The sequence below is a fragment of the Antennarius striatus genome, chromosome 11 (genome assembly GCF_040054535.1).
Source record: "Antennarius striatus isolate MH-2024 chromosome 11, ASM4005453v1, whole genome shotgun sequence".
Taxonomy (NCBI): Eukaryota; Metazoa; Chordata; class Actinopteri; order Lophiiformes; family Antennariidae; genus Antennarius; species Antennarius striatus.
Window position 1 is genome coordinate 14,501,177 of NC_090786.1, and position 19,972 is coordinate 14,521,148.

The 19,972-nt window shown below is 38.1% G+C and overlaps 1 protein-coding gene across 1 annotated transcript in view; it reads left to right on the forward strand.

The window, feature by feature from the left end:
• Positions 1 to 11,054: 11,054 nt before the first annotated feature.
• adgrb3 (adhesion G protein-coupled receptor B3) overlaps positions 11,055 to 19,972 on the forward strand; it is a 108,474-nt gene continuing 99,556 nt past the window's right edge. Inside the window, exons 1-2 of the mRNA XM_068327168.1 lie at positions 11,055 to 11,737; positions 13,377 to 14,145. Coding sequence (XP_068183269.1) covers positions 13,392 to 14,145 — 754 coding nt within the window. The 5' untranslated portion in view covers positions 11,055 to 11,737; positions 13,377 to 13,391. The remainder of the gene's footprint in view (positions 11,738 to 13,376; positions 14,146 to 19,972) is intronic.

Below are 19,972 nucleotides of genomic sequence, written 5' to 3' on the forward strand. Positions count from 1 at the left end.
CTTAGTGGTGTTCCCCACTAACTCCCTTGGAGATGTACACCAGAGATTACCCCATTAATACATCCCACCACTCACTGGGGGGCGGGTAGCTCCCCTCTAATGCACAACTGTAAGATACCACAGGTGGTACCAGAAGGCACCCTGGTTGTTTTTCAGGACTAACCAGACCAGCTGAGGATGTTGTGTGTGTTTTGTTAGCTGTAATGTCACATCCGCTGTGATGTGAGCAAATCACTCAACCTATTCTGAGTGAAATGATGTGCACTGTTAAGACAACACTCCTCATCTTCCCCTCGGTTCATTTCTGGTGACGGTCTGGAGTTGATCAAAGGATGGTGGTTGATAAGTCATGATTAAATCATGCTCCTTTGTAATTCTTATGATCTTGGGCAAAGCCATAAATACATACTTCTGAGCATGGGCCGTTGTCCTGAAAAGGTCAAACCCGCCATGCTAATAACTTGTTTCACAAGCACAAATGCTCTATCAACTAGGAGGTTTGACTCCTGGGAATATTTCTTGTGTCTTCTAAACATTAATGAGCTTAATTTAATATAAATTCAAAGATGTCAGATTCAATAATGGCTGGTTTCATCTGCTCTAAAATAAATATGGCCCCACACACAATACAGGATTCACAGTCCAATATTATAGAATAAAATACAACAGATTTTTTAAAGTGGATTTTTATTTTAATGAAAATTACTTTTGCATTCCAGTCTTTATCATTCAGCAGTTCAGCTGCCCGCACTACTCATCTCCTGGGACGGACGGACTCTGATAGGTCCTACTCAATATTGTGAGGAAAGAGAATCGTGCCAGAAACTGTATTTCTCCTGGTTTATTAAAGTCCACAAACTATCATTTGAATGGCTCTAGCCTTGTAAAATATCACCTGGAGGATTCCATTATTACAACCTTTAAAATTACAATTTAATTCATGCAATATACAAATATTTTGTATTAATAACAAAGCCTCCCACTATAGGAAAGGACAAATTCAACTAGCTATAATAGAAGTGATTGGCATGAGATTCTGTGAGTTATGTGGCATAATTCAAAAGCGCTGTCTGCTTGTGATGACAGAAGCACAGTTTACCATGACCATTCATGCTGTTGAAAGCAGCTCTCTGGCCAGATGTGATCGGTGGAGGCAGTGTCTCCCTCCAGCCCAGATTGACAAGTCAGACCAGACTCAGGAGATGGATATCACAAGGGACAGCTGAGCTGCAGGAAACCAGTGGTGCAGACAGTTTTCAGCCAGCCTCATTAAGGTGGACAGGTTGATTCAGGCAATTGCTTCTCAGTGGAGGTTGACTCCTGAGTACTATTTGTGTAATACAGTATACAATGATGATTATAACATAGTTTCCTGGCATAAATATTAGGGAATGTGAAAGTTGTAAGCACCATGCTGTGATTGAATGGATGTGAGGATTTATAGTTAGCACCAACCCCATTCCATTATGCATCATTTTAGACAGGCAACATTAATCAGAGGTAAAACAGTGAATTGCAAATTCATTTGAACTTTTCAACTTAATTCATAAATAGCATTGCAAATTTCACATTTAATAAATGAAACAACTCATCAACCATTCCCTTGCTCACCTCATCTTCCAATAGTACATTGTTAAATGCATGTCTACTTCTTAACATAAATGCACAAGATCAATTATCACCCATGCACTTGACTGTCTGTATTTCAGTATGCTCTCATGTGTCTCACTAACCATGGCAAGACTATAATCTCTGCGCATTAATCTTTATTATTCAGCAGTGCCACAGAAGAATTTAAATCAGCAACCACATACTCAAGGTCATATGAAAAAAAAATGGAAGAAGAAAAAAATAACATTTTACACAGCTTAATAAATCAGTGTGTGTCGCCCATCAAAATGTAAGTGGAACACTCAGTATTGATTGAGATGTCTTTATTTTACTTAATGAGACCATACTGAATACATATTTCATAACACATCCAAAAGCATGAAATGGATTGAGTGGAAATAGGTTGGCTTTTAACTTCCTACATTTTCTATGAATCTGGAGATTATATATGTGAAGGCCATAGTTTCCATCCAGTGTGCACCGGAAATGTGAACTACACAAGAGAAGCAGATTTCCCATAAACCTGCTATGAGAGGAAGAAAAGAAGCAGATCACTGGTCATTTTCCAGACTGAATGCACATGTGTACTGAGCAATAGGAGACAACTACATACATTACACTCAAGATAAAATTAGGAGAGTCATGTTCCCCTTAAATGGACAACATTAGCTTTAATGCCTTTTTTTTCTTCTCATTTCTCCCTTTCAGTCATCCTGTGCAAACTACACTTCACCATTCACTAAGCCCCTCCCCAGATTACCCACTGTATAATCATAGGTTAGCAAACTAAAGGAAGCACAACAGCCTAGATATGAGGACTTTGGTGACAGGCATAACATGAAAAATTACATTAGACTAAGGGCTCACATGTAGCATATTGTGTAATAACATGTACAATGTGCATCATTTTTTTCACTGTGCAGAAGCTATTCTTATAATAATTGCCTTCCCTCTGATTTAAGAAGCCAGGTAAGGTTACTTTGGAATGAACTGACAATTTTTAAATAATAATACCGTGGTTGTGGCTGAATGAAACCCATGCATCTAGCAGTTCTTCTACATTAATCATTGAAGCCTCTGACATTTTGATTGGGACATTCAGCTTTAGCCTTTAGCATGATATGATATATGCAGCTATCACATTAACATTTAAGCCGATTTTATGAGGTAATTTTCCGACAGATATTGTTTTATAGATCTCTATAATGTCAACAAACTTATGGAAATCAATTAGCTTATTTAGCTACTTATTTAGGTACGACTGATCAAATCTGAGAGGTTTCATATCCATTTCAAATAGGGAGTTGATTTGCCCACTATCACTGCAGGTTAACTGATGACGTGAGTTCAGAATATACAGGAGAAGTAAAAATAACTGGAGGTTTGGTTTGTTGATTTTTTTTTTTAGTATAACCCTGCCACTTTTCTAACCTATATTTTAAAATACTAGTCTGCATTTATAACATAATAGTATCAGGTCAAGATTTAACCCAGTCTTTTATATCTACACATTGGTAAGTGACCGTTCCTGCAGGACCTTGTGTTGCAATAATAATAATAATAATAATAATAATAATAATAATAATAATAATAATAATAATAATAATAATAATAATAATAATAATAACAGCGTGTCTGCTAGTGAAAATTAGAATTGTAGTTGTCTTGGTTATGGCAAATTGTTCAGTGCTTGAAAAGTTTCTTATCAGTTCATTTGAGTGATTCTGAAAGAATTTCAGTCTCCATTGTCTGCCAGGGAAGCTAATTATTTTATCATAGAAATTTTAATTAGCTGCATCTCAGAGCTGTCCAAGGAGCAGCAAAAGCTGGAGTGTACGTGAGGCTTTTTACAGGAAGCACCACGTGCAATAGTGCAAAGACACAGTCAAGGATGTTTAGTCCATGTTTTAGCTGAAATACAGCTGAAAGTTGTAGAACTATAGAGCTTTAAATGTTGTACGATTAATCAGCTGCTAAATACAAAATTAGTTGACAACTTTTCTGGCAATTGCAAACCTTTTTCATGACAAATATACAAAATAAATAATACTTGCATGTCCTGATTTGTTTATAATTGGTTTTTCCTTATGATAATAAGTAATTGTTGTGTTTTGGACAATTGGACATAATCTACATTCAAGCACATACCTTTTAGCAATTGTACACTATACTGACTTAAATAAACAGGGGACAAATGGGCAAATTAATCAATACTAAGGATAATCAATATCTGCAGCCATTATATCTCTATAACTTGAAGCAAAATGTGGTTCCATTAATCTTTTAAATTGCAAAAGAAAAAAAATACAATTCAACAAAAAAAAATAAAAATATATATATATATATATATATAAAGGAAAAACGAAAGTGATGAAAGGGTTGTACAGTCATATCTTAAGTGAATCCAGCTCTGCTGAACCTGAAAAATACCTAGCTTAAGGTGTAATCAATTTTATGGCAGTAGAGTAGGTAATAGTGGTGAAATTCAATGTAAAGAGATTGTCTTGTTACTCATGATTGAGCTTTCACTGCATCCTATAGAACACAATAAATGTACTAATGATTGACAAAATTATTAAATCTACTACTAAAAGCTCAGAAATTGTCTCCAAGCCTTGCTTCAGCTTGTCTATGTTTTAATACCACCCCAATTTCCTTATCACTGGGTAAAATAAATGATAAATGAGAACATGAATGTGGCTGATGATTTGTTGAAAAAACAGTGTTTTAACTGTACACAATCAGAATTGATAATTTTCAATATGACCTATGATCTCCGTGACTGACAAGGGCACAGCTTATATCCGTGGTATTTCCAGAGCTCTTTGTCAGCATGATTTCTAAGCTTTTTTCCATTGCATGAATCACACAGATACACATCAGTCATCCATAGTTCCCTCATACATTAAAGAACCCTCCTGAAATGATAAAAAATTATGATTTTCTTGTCCTAAGTGGGCTGTTTCATGTTAATTGACACCAGCGCTGCTAAAATAAAGCATTGGTATGGTAGGTTTATGTCTGCCATTCAAAGTCACTGTTAAAGATGGAGTTTTATAGTCAGAATGATTGTCAGTCTCCAGTAAGTAAGCAGTGGCTCATGGAATATTTACACAGCCAGGGATGGGGGTTTGCTGGAGTCTAAGGCATGGTGGTTGGAACCACATTCAAAGGAAACAGATAAAGGCCCCGAGGATTCATGTGGTGCAGTATTGTCTCTAAAAGAAGAAGAAGAAAAAAAACAGGAACAATACTGGGAAAAATACCTTGATTTAAAATTCAGTTCTAAACCCAGGCATGGAAGAGGCAAATAGAAGTGTGAGGGGAATGTAAAGCAGAGCTGTATGCACCAGATTGCCATAGTTTGGTTCACACATGCATGACAGAACCTGAATATGTTTTCCTGTGGGATAAAGAAATTGTGCCTGTTGAGACTTATTGGTATTATGTACCACCAAGGCTGTCAGCAGGCATTTACAAAACTCAGTAGCAGTTTTCCTCACATTGGATTCCTTCTTGTATAATCATTTTCTTTGAAGTTATCTGAAATTTGCCTGGTTTCTACATGTATCAAAAATGAAAGTGACTTTATTCATGTTTATAATGAATCATTGAGTAAACAGTGACTCTGTTGCAGGGAGATTTGGTCTGGTTCGGTGATGTCAGCAGTATCTGTCTGAAGTAGGCTGGTATATTTAACTTCAAAAAGACCTGGAAAGGAAAAATCATGAAAAATACTGATAGGAAGTGCATTTTTCATCACGGGGATTACACAATTCTGTTGATGTTTGATTGGCTGTTTTGTGATGGAGCAACCACTGATGACGCAAAGGTCCAATGGAGTATTAAATTAAGAATATTTTTCACTATTTTAATCATTTATCCATACTATGAAACACATTTAGCACCAATAAATGGCAAAAGTATGATAAAAACAACCAAAAGTGCATTTCAACAGCACCAGGCATTATAAGAAGTGCATGAAATGATACCATTACAAACTTCAATAGCTTTATTATCCTCCAGCCCACCCAGTGTATCAAACCCAGCAAAATTATGAATCTTCTGGTCGCTGGTGTGTGTTTACTGTTGAAGAATCAGCATTATTATTTCAATCTGAATATTCTTCTTATTCCAGAAATATTTAAAACCTCTGAAGCGAGAAGACATCCATCTCACTCTGACTGTGAATACTGCATCCGATCTTGAGAAGCTTTGCTTATTCGAATAATGACCGCTTTGAATGAGTGTCTGCTTGCTCAGCTGTTAAAGGTATTTTACAATGATTAATTAAAGACAACATCTACACTATTGGAGCACCCGGACTCATTTTAAGCCTCATCATCTTTACTCTATACAAGCTCCTTGTTGGCATATTGTCATCAAGAAAGACAATGCTAGTGATTGCCAACTTTTTAAAAAGATAACACATGCTTAGAGTTAGGCTTAAAATCAAATGGAATTCAAATACAAGCCATCCAAATGAACTAGCCACCTTCAGATAAAACCAGACTCAGATATATACACTGGACTTCATTTCTTATGTAGACTCATCTGCATTGTCAATGTCAGTTACTATTTCAGCTTTCCGTTCCTTGATGCTGCAGCATGCAACTCTAATGTTTGAAAGCAGTGCAGTGGCCACTATAAAAAGATGAGATTAAGCATTTTTACACTGTTGACTGACTTTCAGATTTCCCTGATTACAGTAAAGATGCTGCAGGGTCAGAAGCACAGTCACATTCCACCTGCAAACACCACAGAACTCTGCCTGTTGTCTGAGCAGAGATGTTCCAAGTCTGTGCTCTGACCACAGTGGACATTAGAGTGCAGTATGTCAGTACATCATACGGCTTCACCTCATTTATCAGGCAAGGTAATCCTAAAGTTGACATAGGATTTTAAGTCAAAAGAGCATGTCTCACCTAAAGTTGTCCCTTAATGGCATGTTGTATTCCTAAGGTATTGATGTGACAGTACATGCAAACATGTGCAGTGAAATTTACACTTTTGAACTTAAGGAATATCAAAGGATCAACAATATTAATTTCATATTTCAGCAGTGTGTTAGTGTGAACGTTTTCTTTGTCATATCTTTTTTAAACTTCTTTTGCCAGTAAAAAAAAAAAAAAACCTAGTTAATAACACATTTGTATCGGCTTGGAAGTATTATTTGTACCTGATAGTCAAACACTAATACCCAACTCATGGCAAGTCATTTTGATGCATTGATTGCATGTGCAGTATATCTTTAGAAAGCCTTGGCTATGTGCTTCTTTTTGACAGTCATTGATTGTCTCATACAGTTAATATACATTTCCCGTTACACTCACTTGAATGCCATACAAGCAGAGCTGCAAGAATTGCCCTCAGTACTTAACCTCATCTTAGCATTGGTACACTGCAATATATTCAACAGTTTTCAATTAAATATGAAAAAAAAAGGGAAAACAGCCCACGAAGGGATGCAAGAGAAGTAGCCACACTTTAATTTGTTAATAGAGTGGCACATCATTAGTGCAATGATTGAATTGAACTGTAAGACACAAGCCTGTATACACTGATAGTGACATCCAATCAACGTGACACATGAAGAACATTACTGTAAGCAGGAATCCATAATGCAAATAGTTTATGTGGGTATACGGCAGTCATACTCAGTGTTTTTGCGGATATTTCTGCTGATCTTCTTAGTGTAGTAGACTATTACCATGCATTAGTGTGTAACGTTAGTTACTCGGTTTTAAACGCAATATACAAGTTGATTGGAATCTAATTAATTTAGCAATAATTTGCTTGAAAGTGAAAGCATCGGACTAACATGCAATGTAGTTTGATGGTATCCATGTGTGTCAAGTCAGGGATCACAAAAGTGATTTAAAATTTGTCCAGAGTTCACTGTACACCTAGTTTAATGTGTATCGAACCAGCTGTGAAGACATTTCAACTGATATCAGCATCATGGAGAATATCATGCTGGAGTAACCATCACAGAATTACCAGATTCATTAAAACTCATTGTTTAGGAATATTGTTACATTTCATGATAATGTATTCATCAAAGCTGTAATTCAGTATCTGGGGATCACCTAATTAACATTACATATCAAATCTGTATTTCTTTAAGTACTTCCCCTAAACCAAAAATGTTGCTAGACCAAAGAAAAAGTCTTCAAAATCCTCAAGCAATAAAGACAAATCTGTGTAGCATATCATGACATTCAGAGAATTGTAAGATTCCCAGTTCGGAAGCTACCATAATTCAATAAAAAAAACAAAAAAAACCAACAACTTACATTCTACCTTAACAATACAAGATCCATCTATACTTTGATCAATCACACATAAAGCAGATGGACAGATGCACACTTCTGCAGTGTAATATGTTGGGAAAAAGAAATAACAGCATTTCTCTAATGATAACAAGACACACTTGGATCTGACCATTACAGAAATGTACCGTTTCTTGCAATAGCAACTTATTTCACAATAGTTTGGGGAAAAAAAATAATTCAGCACCTCAAGGAAAACGTCTTTCAGATGTGTTCTTCTTAAGTTTTTCAGTAAGTCATCCTGCAGCAGTTATCACAGGGAGGAGCCCATTATTGTGTCCTCTGACAAATGTAACATGTGTACTACCTGGTGCTGGCTGAGTGTAGCTGAAAGTCTGAATACATTTTACAGCTGCAAAGAAAATTTTCTTGTCTGCCTGCTCGTGTGTGAGGGGTCTGCAATGCCTGCATGCACTGTTAAGTACAAAGAATAGCCTCTTTTTTTTTTCTATCAGAATGAGAGTTCATATATTCTTAGAGAAGTTATACCATAATGATTCACAATGGTGGGTTACCATCAATAAACCAATGTTTTACACATGATCAATAGACTGGTACTTATCATGTTGGATCATATTTTGTCATAGACATGAGTACTGTTTGACTGCCATTATATCAAACAGACTATTCCTCACACACATACACATGTAGCAGTAGCAGGCAGTAATGGGACTATACTTTATGTGGGGTAATGAATAATTCAAAATCCATGTGCTCAAACAGATTCTTCAGTTGACAGAATAATATTAGACTCTGCAACTGCTATTTGATGAGAAATAACACTTTTAGGGATTGAAGCGGAGGATCAGGTAATGTGTTGTGTGTGCCTCTAGTAAGCTCTTAATATGCCATACGATAAAAATATTTCAGAAAATCTGAAACATATGAAAACATGTATAGTCATAAATTCTCATAAATTACCCCTAGCTATTCTTGAATTGAACATCAGGCAACGTATGTTGTCTCTTGAACATACCACAGCAGACCATGTGATGGCATTTGAGTAATTTTATCCATCGCAGGGATTAAATATTTTACCAAAGATATCACACTGCCATTGTACAGAAATGGACACCATTCCACCATATAGTTGACTCAGAAGCCACACAGTTGCTTCTTATTCATGTTTCACCACATGAAATTACATTTCGCCCTGAATTTCATCTTTTACACTTGCAAATATTACCAAGCATGTAGGGTGCCATTTAGATTCTGGAGACATTTTTGCAGGGGAGAGTGATGGCAGCATTCCTAAAGCTTGGCAATTAGCCTTCCCATGAGTCAGTGGAGATATTCTTAGTGTTTTCACTGTTCAATAAGGCTTTGCATGAATTTCTTACACCTCTCAGCTTACTTGGCCAAAACCTCCCGCAGCACCAAAGTCTTCAATATGGTCATGGTAAGTGGGCTGGCTGGAGGTCACCCCTGATGTTCCACTGGCTGCCAGGGGAAGACCGGAATTAGAAAGCTACCGCTGTAACAGGCTATGACAACCAACTGTGCTGAATGACTCCAATCTCCTTTAAAAGTTTGGCAACAGATTAACAATGTTGTAAACACTGCTTGGTACAGGATGTTGGGGAAATAGACATGTTCCTTCAGATTATTACACTGCTGAGGCTGAAACTAATATTCTGGAGCATTCTTTGGGATGGCTGGCTCTCAATCAGTTCAGTGTGAAACTTCCTGGAAATAAATAAACAAACAGACTCTTCATGCAGCATCTGCTCAGATGGAACAAATTCAGTCAAGGCTGGAAAAAGATGGCCAGGCTAATGAGAGTTAACTGCGCACATCAAAATGAGTCGAGCAGCTGACCCAACCTTCCAAAATCACAAAGAAAAAAGAAAAAAAGAATGTGGAAATTTCATTGTCATATTATCCAAGAGGGAAAAAAGGCTTCTATCTGCATTGGACATCTTCATGTCTGTCTTTAGAATATGCACATTTCTAAGTGTGTCAATGAATGGACTGCCCACATGTGAGAAGGTCATGCACATATGCACAATTTCCCACTCAAAATTGTAGGCCTATACTTATGAATCTGGTGCTTTATTTGCACCTGATAAAATTGAGCCTTCAAATGAACAAAAAACCCTCAATCTTCAGTGGGAAGGCTGTGCAATCAACAGGCAATTCAGGTGACTGCAACTCCCCATATGTCCATCATGTTTCTATTCCTCCAGTGGATTTAACCAGCAGGCAGTGAAGGCTGTGCCAGCACCGGTGCAGAATTGTCATTGACCAACCTCTAGAGATTGGAGATTAGTGCATTTTAATAAAATGTTGATTATGAAAGGAATGTCTTTTTGAATGTCAGAACAAAGAAAGAAAGGGGAATCAAAGCTGAACATGGCAAAGTTTTTTAGCCTGTTTGTCAAGTAACGTATTTTAATCCTACCTTCATTTGATAAAATGACAGGACGGTGAAAAAAAAAAAAAGGTCTGCACCTGTAAACTGCAAGAACTTTGAAAAAAAAAAAAAAAAAAGCACAACTTGCCCCGTTTAGCGTTTGTTTTTCCAGCAGTAGGAAGACGAGGATCAGGAGAGCCTGCACCCACTAGTGAAGAAATCCAAACATCAGCGGTAGTCGCCCATCAGGAGAGAAAGGAAAAAAATGACCAAACACACCAGATCCCTTTGATAGATCACACAGGTTGTAAGTATGCCGATCTTTTTTTTTTCTCATGCACTTCCATTTCCCCTCACAAAAGAAAGAAAATAAAAGTCCATGAAATATTCCTATGTTTGGAGACTTGCAGCAGCAAAGCGCGGCGTAGTCTGTGCACAAGTGAGAGGGTCCAGTTTGGGGTGGGAGGGGGGGGCACCCTTTAGATTCGAGTTAAGTAGAGGCATCGATGAAAAAAAAAAGGAAGGAAGGAAGGAAGGAAGGAAGGAAGGAAGGAAGGAAGGAAAGAAGGAAGGAAGGAAGGAAGGAAGGAAGGAAGGAAGGAAGGAAGGAAGGAAGGAAGGAAGGAAGGAAGGAAGGAAGGAAGGAAGGAAGGAAGGAAGGAAAGAAGGAAAGAAGGAAGGAAGGAAGGAAGGAAGGAAGGAAGGAAGGAAGGAAGGAAGGATGAAGAAGGAGGGCAGAGAAGAAAGTATTGGTGGTTCCAGACGCAGCGGCAGTAAGAAGCGTACGTACGTGCTTTATCTTAGCGGCTGAGTGTGTGACGTGATATTGCAGCCTGCTCCTGGAGCTCTGCAAGCAGCAAGCAAAGCGCGTCAATTTCTCTCTCTGTTGTAACTCACAAGCCCCCCAACATTTTACATCCACCCACTACAAATCTTTTTTGCTCCCCGATTTTTTTTTTTTTTTTTTTTCAGAGGGAGGGTGCGCGACTTGCGGGAGAAAAACAGTCTGTCGTGGGAATAACGACGTGGAGTCTGCCGAATTATTTTATGGTAATATTGCAAGAATTGTTCTGTTCTTTTCATCACTCCAAGAATTCTTCTTTATCTTTGTGCTTCTCTCCGTCTTCTAACCTCTTATCTCTCTCCCTCTCTCTCTATCTCTCTCTGTCTTTCTCTCCCTCTCTCTCCCTCTCTCTCGGTGGCTGGTGTGTGTGTTGCGCTTCGTTTTGACGGGAAAAACCCAGAAGAAGAAGAAGACGGGGATATGAGCGGGCAGCCTGGAGTGTAACGCGTTTTATTTTCATTCATTGAACCATCTTGTTGCGCCGGACTTCTATTGTCAGGAATGGGGAGTATCGATTCATTGGAAGGCTGCAGAATTTATATATAAAGGATGTGGCCAAGTATGTTGGAAAAATAGCCATAGCTTCCGCAGTGTAAGGTAAGATTATTATTATTATTATTATTATTATTATTATTATTATTATTATTATTATTATTATTATTATTATTATAAGAATATTGTTGCGTCAATTTTTAATATACGGAACTAGGGTGGATTTGTATTTCACCTGTCAGTCAAAGTTTAGCATCCCTCTTTGTAAAATTTGCCGTGTCTGTTCAACGTGATGGCTTTGAAGCTCCCGTCCCCTCGTATGTGTGCAGGGTGCTTAATAGACGATTTTTTAAAGTGGCGATCTCTCTCTTAAGAGGCAGAAATCACTTTGAACTGCTGAGCGTTCATCCACCACCGCATGAGATTTAGCCAGTGTCTCTATATTCAGATGTCCCCTCAGGACGAAATTGCTTAGAAAAGCACCGGCAGTGAAATTAGCGTCTCTTAACGAGTAGTTTCCCCCGTCTCCAGAATACTGATTTTTAGTCTTGGCCATGAATCTTGAGAAAATTACTCGGATTCAGTGTGACGAGAAGCTTTCACCCAACACTGATTCCAAAGATCTTTATGTAACCCATATTATCCTAACGTGGTGAAAAAAAAGACATCTTTTACCATCCAGAAGGGAGTAAGTTAGGAAAATGCAAATTTGATAATATCTGGATCTCTACATACAGTTTACTTGGGATTTTAACGCCTACACACACGCGCACACACAGTTTAGGACGCGCACGTACATACGCACGTTGTTCTGTGACACAGCTCACAGCTGCATTGCCTGTAGGATTAAAGCAATCAGGACATCGCATTGCATTCTCTCTCTCTCTCTCTCTCTCTCTCTCTCACACACACACACACACACACACACACACACACACACACACACACACGCACGCACGCACACACACCAACGGGCGTGCACTTGCACGCATGCATGCGCAATCGCGCGCACACACACACACACACACACACGCACACACACACATATACTCACACGGTGGCTCTTTATCAAATTGCATTGTCAAATATGTCAAGCCCTGAATTTCGGAGACGTGCAGGTCGTGTTCCAAAGGCGCTCGGGAGAAGACGAGCCGCTGTGACGAGGCGGACAGACATTTTCAGAGTGATTTCGTCTCCCTCATATAATCTCTATGTCGTGCGGGGAAACAGATTAAATCACGAAGAAAGAATTCGTGAAAGATGCGAGATGCTGCTTAAAACGAGCGTCCCCTCAGGTCGTGAGGTCCGCACGGACTGACACCTTTTTTTTTTTTTTACCGGGTGCCTTCGTTATTTTTAGCAAATGTACGTGAACGTCCCTAAGGATTTTTACGTACTGAATACAAGCTAATTATAAATATCTAAATGACTCACATCATTGCACCCACCTCCCCTAAAAATAAATAAATAAATAAATAAATAATAGCTGAAACAACCACAAGGTGGCAATGTTTGCACAAAATATAATAATAACGAACGCAGGATGGGGACGCAAAAGAAATGATGCTGAGGTCAATGTGTCATTTTTTTTTTACTCCCCCTTCCTCCATCGTCATGGTAGGAACCCACAAGACAAGCAGAAAGCACATCCGTCATACTTGCTGGAGCTATCTATCATGCTACCTTTGTCCTTTGGTTCAAACAGAAATCAAAGTTGTGTAATTCTCTCCATCTCTTCTTTCAGGCCAAATGACATAGGATGAAGGCTGTTCGAAACCTGTTGATTTATATATTTTCCACCTATCTTCTGGTTATGTTTGGATTAACTGGTGCCCAAGATTATTGGTGTTCCACTCTGGTCAAGGGGGTCATATATGGATCGTATTCGGTGACTGAAATGTTTCCTAAGAACTACACAAACTGTACATGGACGCTGGAGAACCCAGACCCAACCAAATACAGCATCTACCTGAAGCTATACAAGCAAGACTTGAGCTGCTCCGAATACTCTTTGCTTGCTTATCAGTTTGATCATTACTCACACGAAAAGATCAACGAGTTACTGAAAGTCAATGAGTCTATAGTGTACCTGTGTGATTCCAAGAATATTTATGTATTTTTGTTGTATGACAAGAATTTTGTTCAACTACGGAGAGTTTTCCCATACGATTATAATGGATTGATGCCACAGAAGCTCGATGAGGACGAGAAGTCGATTGTGGAGTTCTTGGTGTTGAATAAGGCGAGCCCCAGCCAGTTTGGGTGTCAAGTCCTATGTACGTGGCTGGAAAACTGCCTGAAATTAGAGAAAGGGACAGTGGAGACATGTGGGATTGTGTACACAAAATGCACATGTCCTCAGCACTTAGGCGATGGAGAATCAGAGAGCATGCTCATGCTCAACAATGTGGTTTTACCCTTGAATCCACAAACGGAAGGTTGCTTGTCACCCCAACTTCAAGCTGGGCAGACCTGCAATTTGACTGCAGAAGTGAAACGACCCCCTAAAGAAGGTGAGTTTCATGTCATCTTCCTTCTCTATGCTAAATAGAAATATATGGATTACTGTGTAATGTCCGACAAATGTGCACGTCAATCACTCCCTTCTCTGTCCTTATTGCATGTTTGAAGTGTGATGGCCCATGAAACAAAGAGCACACATAGTTGTTTAGATGGTAGTTGACCCACTAATGTGTCAACTTCCAGAGCAAAACTGCCAGAGGAGTTGGGTGTAGTAAAGACCACAGCGGCACAAAACAAACCTCCGAAAAAGAAGTCTTTCATTCAGCTGGAGTGAATTCAAAATGCCCTGTCATTGGTGTGAATACAAAATGGCTGTTTTTGTTTTGTTTTGTTTTGTTTTGCTTTGCTTTGTTTTAACACATTAGAATCAGGCTAAAATGGATGCACACACAAAGATACAACCTGTATGTTAAAAATTTATGCCAGTGTGGACATCATCTTTGTCACATGGAATGGCTGAGCTCATGGATGCAGTGATATCAGACTGGGTCACATTGCTCATAGAATGTAACTTTTAAACCTGTGAACTGATCAGAGAGTTTAGCAATCACTCAAATCTGCAACAACTGACAATTAATCCCACATTTATGTTGAGATTGTTACATCAAATTACAATGTTCACAGCTGTTCTACTATGTGAGGGTCCTACGTAGCCAGAGCAGTCCCACACATTTCACCAATTGTTTGAATTGAGCAATAATTTACGTGCAGTAAAGAGAAGATGTACATTACAAGTAGACCTGCTCAAAGCTGTACTTGATACTTGGGATTAAATGCATACATGTAATTCCTGCACATCACTTACATGTAGTAAATGCTTATGTTCAGGTCACAATGTTTCTGTTTATTAGTGTCACCAAGTAACAGGGGGAGTTCTTGCAGCTAACACATTTGTGTAGCTTTTTGAATTACAACGGGAGCATTTCTCGACACATAGCGCCTTGCATTTTAACAGCCAGGAGGGAAAGACCCAGAGGAGTATGCTGCATATTTCAGAGGTGAGGTGCGTTTACTCTGAGACACAAAGGAGGGGCATTCATCATGACTTACTGAAATAAAAATAATGAGTCAACCTTTAATTTTTATTTTTGAGGGAAAATAATGATAGTGGGAGCTATCACAGCAAAATAACAGTTGCTATTATAGCAGCGTGGAGAACAGGTGGCAGGTTTCTAATCAAGAAGAGCAGGTGCACTTGGATTGCAGTAATTCAGCTGTTTGGTTTACTCCTGCTGAGTACTGCTACATCACATGGTCCTGAAACAGACATATGACTCAACTCTATATTTTTGTCAGATAATTTCAGCAGTTAATTAATTTCATGTCCAAATAATAAATACCAACAGGAATATCTTTGATTATTTTCACAGAAAATTCTACGTTCCCTAACAAAATTTGACATTTTTTCTATCGGGATGTTAATAACAGCTTAAGAGTACAGCTTATTTTTTCCCCCTCTTTCAGAAGATTTTCCACAAGCTTCTATTTATAGGGTCAGTTGATGGGAGGTTTGAATAAATCCGTTTTCATCTGGATAACGGGGGAGATCACTACTGGGTTTTAAGAGAGCACAGTGTCTCCTGTGGCATCCTGGTGACAGAGTGGGTGTTCCCGATGAAGACTAAAGCATTACAAACAGTCGACAAGGGCTCCATTTGATAAAATCTCATGCGTTTGATCTTTTGAGTTCCTGTAGAGGATGGCTTTAGAGACTATCAAAAGAAGCAGGGTTTGAGGTTGTAAAGTGTAGTCATGTCACTGAAAGGCCCCATCAGTGTTTGAATCTGACTCACATAAACAGCAGTTAAAAGTTAAAAATCCAAACTATTTAAGGCAATTATTTAGACAGACAGACCTCAATCTTTGAGAATCTGAAAATCACAGTGACACAATGACGTCCTAGACTACTCAAATGAGTCATTTAGCCAGCTTCATTTTGATAAAACTCAAGGATTCCATGAATGAAAGTTGCCAAACATGGTAACAATGGACTCACATTGAGGCAGATTTAATTCTTTGTCTGTTTTTCTTTGTGTTTTTTGAATGTGTGGCTTTCCTCACACATCCCACACATGTAAGTTAATTGGGCTGATGACTCTGAGATGCCCATCTGAATGAGTGACTGTGCGTCAGCTCTGTGATGTACTGGATACGTGCTCCGGCTATTTCCAGCCCAATGTCAGCTCCAATTGGCCGCAGCCGGCACTTTTGGGGTATACAAATTAAAACAACTGTTTAGCAAAGTAAATGTTTTACTGATTCTCTATGCTGTCACAAATTTTAATTTCCCTGGTGCATTTAATTTGAAAAGATTAATCAAAGGCATTCAGTCACCAGATAACAACTACAAGCAGAGATTTCAGAGTATGCTCTTACACAGACATCACATCTTTCCCTCCCCAATCCTATGCAAATGATGGTGTTTACATAATGCAAGCTTATAATCCTTAAATTCAGAATGTACTGTTCGCATCATCCACAAATTGCACTTGGCTCCGGGGCGTAAGCAAAATGATGAGGCATGCTCTTGTTTTGTGGCTCACTCTGCTAGCTTGGCCTTGCCTGTGGAAAAGTGTCACATTTTGGTCTTTTGAAGGATCAGGGTTAAAGATTATTTTCATTTAAGTGGAAAGTACTTTCTTGCATGTCCTTCAAGGTTTTCAGTGTTAATGGAGCCTCAGAAAGTGAAGTTCATGTCACTGGAAAAGAGTGTGACAATCATCTTTTTTTCTCTGAGATATGGCCAATGAAAAGCCCATTTTGCTAGGTAATTCTTTTAATATGAAGAAGGTGAGATCATTTTGTGCAAAAGTTATTGTCATCCCTTCAGATATTTCCGTTGATGTAGCCACATTCATTTCTGGCCACACTTCCTATTTCTATGTTGTCACTGTCTTGGAGTTAATAGTGGAAAAAGATGACAAATGTGACAGTGACAGACACTTGCTGAAGATAAGGATTTGTAATTCGTTCCAGACCCGATAACGCTAGAACCCATGTTCATATCTATGCAAAGTATTCAAATAAATATTTTATGACTCCAAAGGGCAGGCCTTTAAAATCATTGTTAGTACATAAAGTAGGTCAGAGAAGAGTGTGACATCATTTGAGTATAATTTTCCATTTATATATAAACTTAAATTGATTAACATGCAATATAAAATTACAAAAAAATAAGATATACATAGATTTTCGTATTGTAATTATTTAGTATTATAGAAGAATTATTCAAATTGACTCCCAAAACTGTGGTCAAGAGGGACAGGAATGCAACACCTATTTACATCACTAATCATTTATCCGAGAAGCAGAGTGCACTATAACAAATATTTGTGAGACTGGCGATGCGTATTTGATCATTACACTTTGTGATGATAGAACCCATGTGCCATGTGGAAAATGGCAATAGAATTTTATTGGCAAATGAAATGTGTGTGAAGCGTTCTAATGCACTGTCACCCTCCAAAGTCCTGAGCACTGCAGCAGCTCATCCTCGCTGCTGCACATAGTGGGGCCTTTATTCACTTTGGATCTCAGTCAAGTCACTCAGTAGTCACACTGCATTATACTCACCCCCATTGTTCAGTACACTTGGAGGCCATTTTAGTTCCAATTCAGTGAAGGAAAGAGTTCAGCTCAACAGCACAGAATCTGTTTGTTTTGTCATAGACATGCATTATTTGTCTATATTGCCCCCCCCCCCTTAAAATCCCAGGATAAATTATTCTGCCCTGTAGCTTCTGTAAATATTGTCCCCATGCACAGTGGTCGGGTTTTATAATTATCTTCTATGTCTTTTTTTTTTAAATTCAATTTTGTGAGGCAACTCTGCTGAAAATTGCAAAAAAAAGTTACTGTTGAATGACAAGGTCAACACTAAAAGAGTGATAGACTACGCGACCCTGAAGAATCAGTGTGAAAGTGCCAGCTATCTTCCTTTCTCCAGTAACTGCGTATTAAATTTTACCTATTAAAAAAAGAACAGTGCAGAGTGGATAACCATTAAATTTAATGCTTACATCAATTACACAGCTTCACTTTCTCAAAAAATGCTAAAATAAGGTCAAAATTACTTCAAAACCCTCAAGAATGTGATTTTCAGGAACAGATGAGTGTGTGCATGCATGTTTGTCTGTGTCTCTGAGTGGCTCCGCGGCAGTCTCACACCCTTAGTCAGCTGGGATAGGCTCCGGCTCCCCGCGACCCGCCACAGCGGATGAAGCGGTAAGAAGATGTATGTATGATGTATGTAAAAACACAAATAACTGCTGCCATGTTTAGAATTCTGTTTAAGCCACTCATGCTGCCACACATGGACACAAATTGGCTCCTTGGAACCAAAAGACTCACTGTTTTCCAGAAATGACACATTTATGATGCAAATGGGTCTACCACATGAAGCCTGATATGCTTTTTATTTTGAATATAAATGAATGTTAATGGATTAAAAAGATAAAACTTGTGCTTCTAGCTGTGCATGTTATCAAATGACCCTTTTTGTTAATTGCATTATTAAAACTCCCTAAAATCCTTTCTTCCCAATTAGCTTCCTAAAGCAAAAGATGAGGTCCAAAACAGAATTGACTCTAGGACTGGTGATGAGATAAAAGGGATACAGATGTAGACAGCCTTCTGAATACTGCAGTTCATTTTACATGGATTTATTTTTTAAGGTCTCCTTTTTCTGCTGTGTGACAAACTCGCATCGATAGCACTCTCTTATACCCAAGATGTGCATTGAAAACTGCCTTGGAGGAAATTAAACCCTTTTGTGGTCACAGTTGAACTATAGACAAGGAAATTAATTGAAATAAGACTGGAGGAAAATCTAAAATATAATTTTAAAATAATTAATTTTAATAATGGCCTTTAGACACAGCATAGGCTTCATCTATGATTGCTGAGTACTTGACACAAGTGACTGCACAAATAAATTCAACACAAAAAAAAAAAAATCTTTTAAATGCACATGAGTGAAATGTTTCATTTCCACATTATGTAAAATTAGATTTTTGGCAGTTAATTTGAATCTAAATAAAGTTTAAATACATTGTAAAATATTAATATCTTAAAAGATCTCTTATATTGCTGTAAAAATGTACATGTGAGTCCAGCTGTTTTAAATTATTATAATAATTTGTCAATCTAATGTAAGTCACATTTTAGATCATAACTGCATGAAGTGGAGCTAATATACAAACTCTAACTATTCATCATGGTAATATGAAAAGTAGGCGTTTCACATTTATACATAGTTGTATTACTTGAATAAATGCAGTAGTTGACAAAATTTACACACCACTGAAAATTAAACGTCAAAGCAAAGCAGTTGACTCAAAACTATTTCTTAAAGTAGCCATGCCCCCATCTCCACCACCTATCTCTTTACCTTGCATCCTACAATAAATTTAATAATAAAAATTGTAACAGTGTCGCCTGTCATCATACAGCATGAATTACAACTAAAGTAATGGCTTATGTAATGCAGGGTTTAATTCTCTGTTGTAAGGCAGGTACACCCCTCCGTAGCGCTGCCTAAGCCACGAGGAAACATGAATGTATGATTTATTAGAATGCATTTCTCACCTGTATGTACGCTTCCTGCTATGAATTCCAAACAGTGCTGGATTTATATGCTCATATATCCATTCTTGAAATGCCACAGATTTTCATCTCACACACACATATAAATATATATTTATATATACACACACACACACACACATATAAATATACATTTAAACACACACACGCACACACACACACACACACACACACATACACACACACACACACACACACACACACACACGTGTG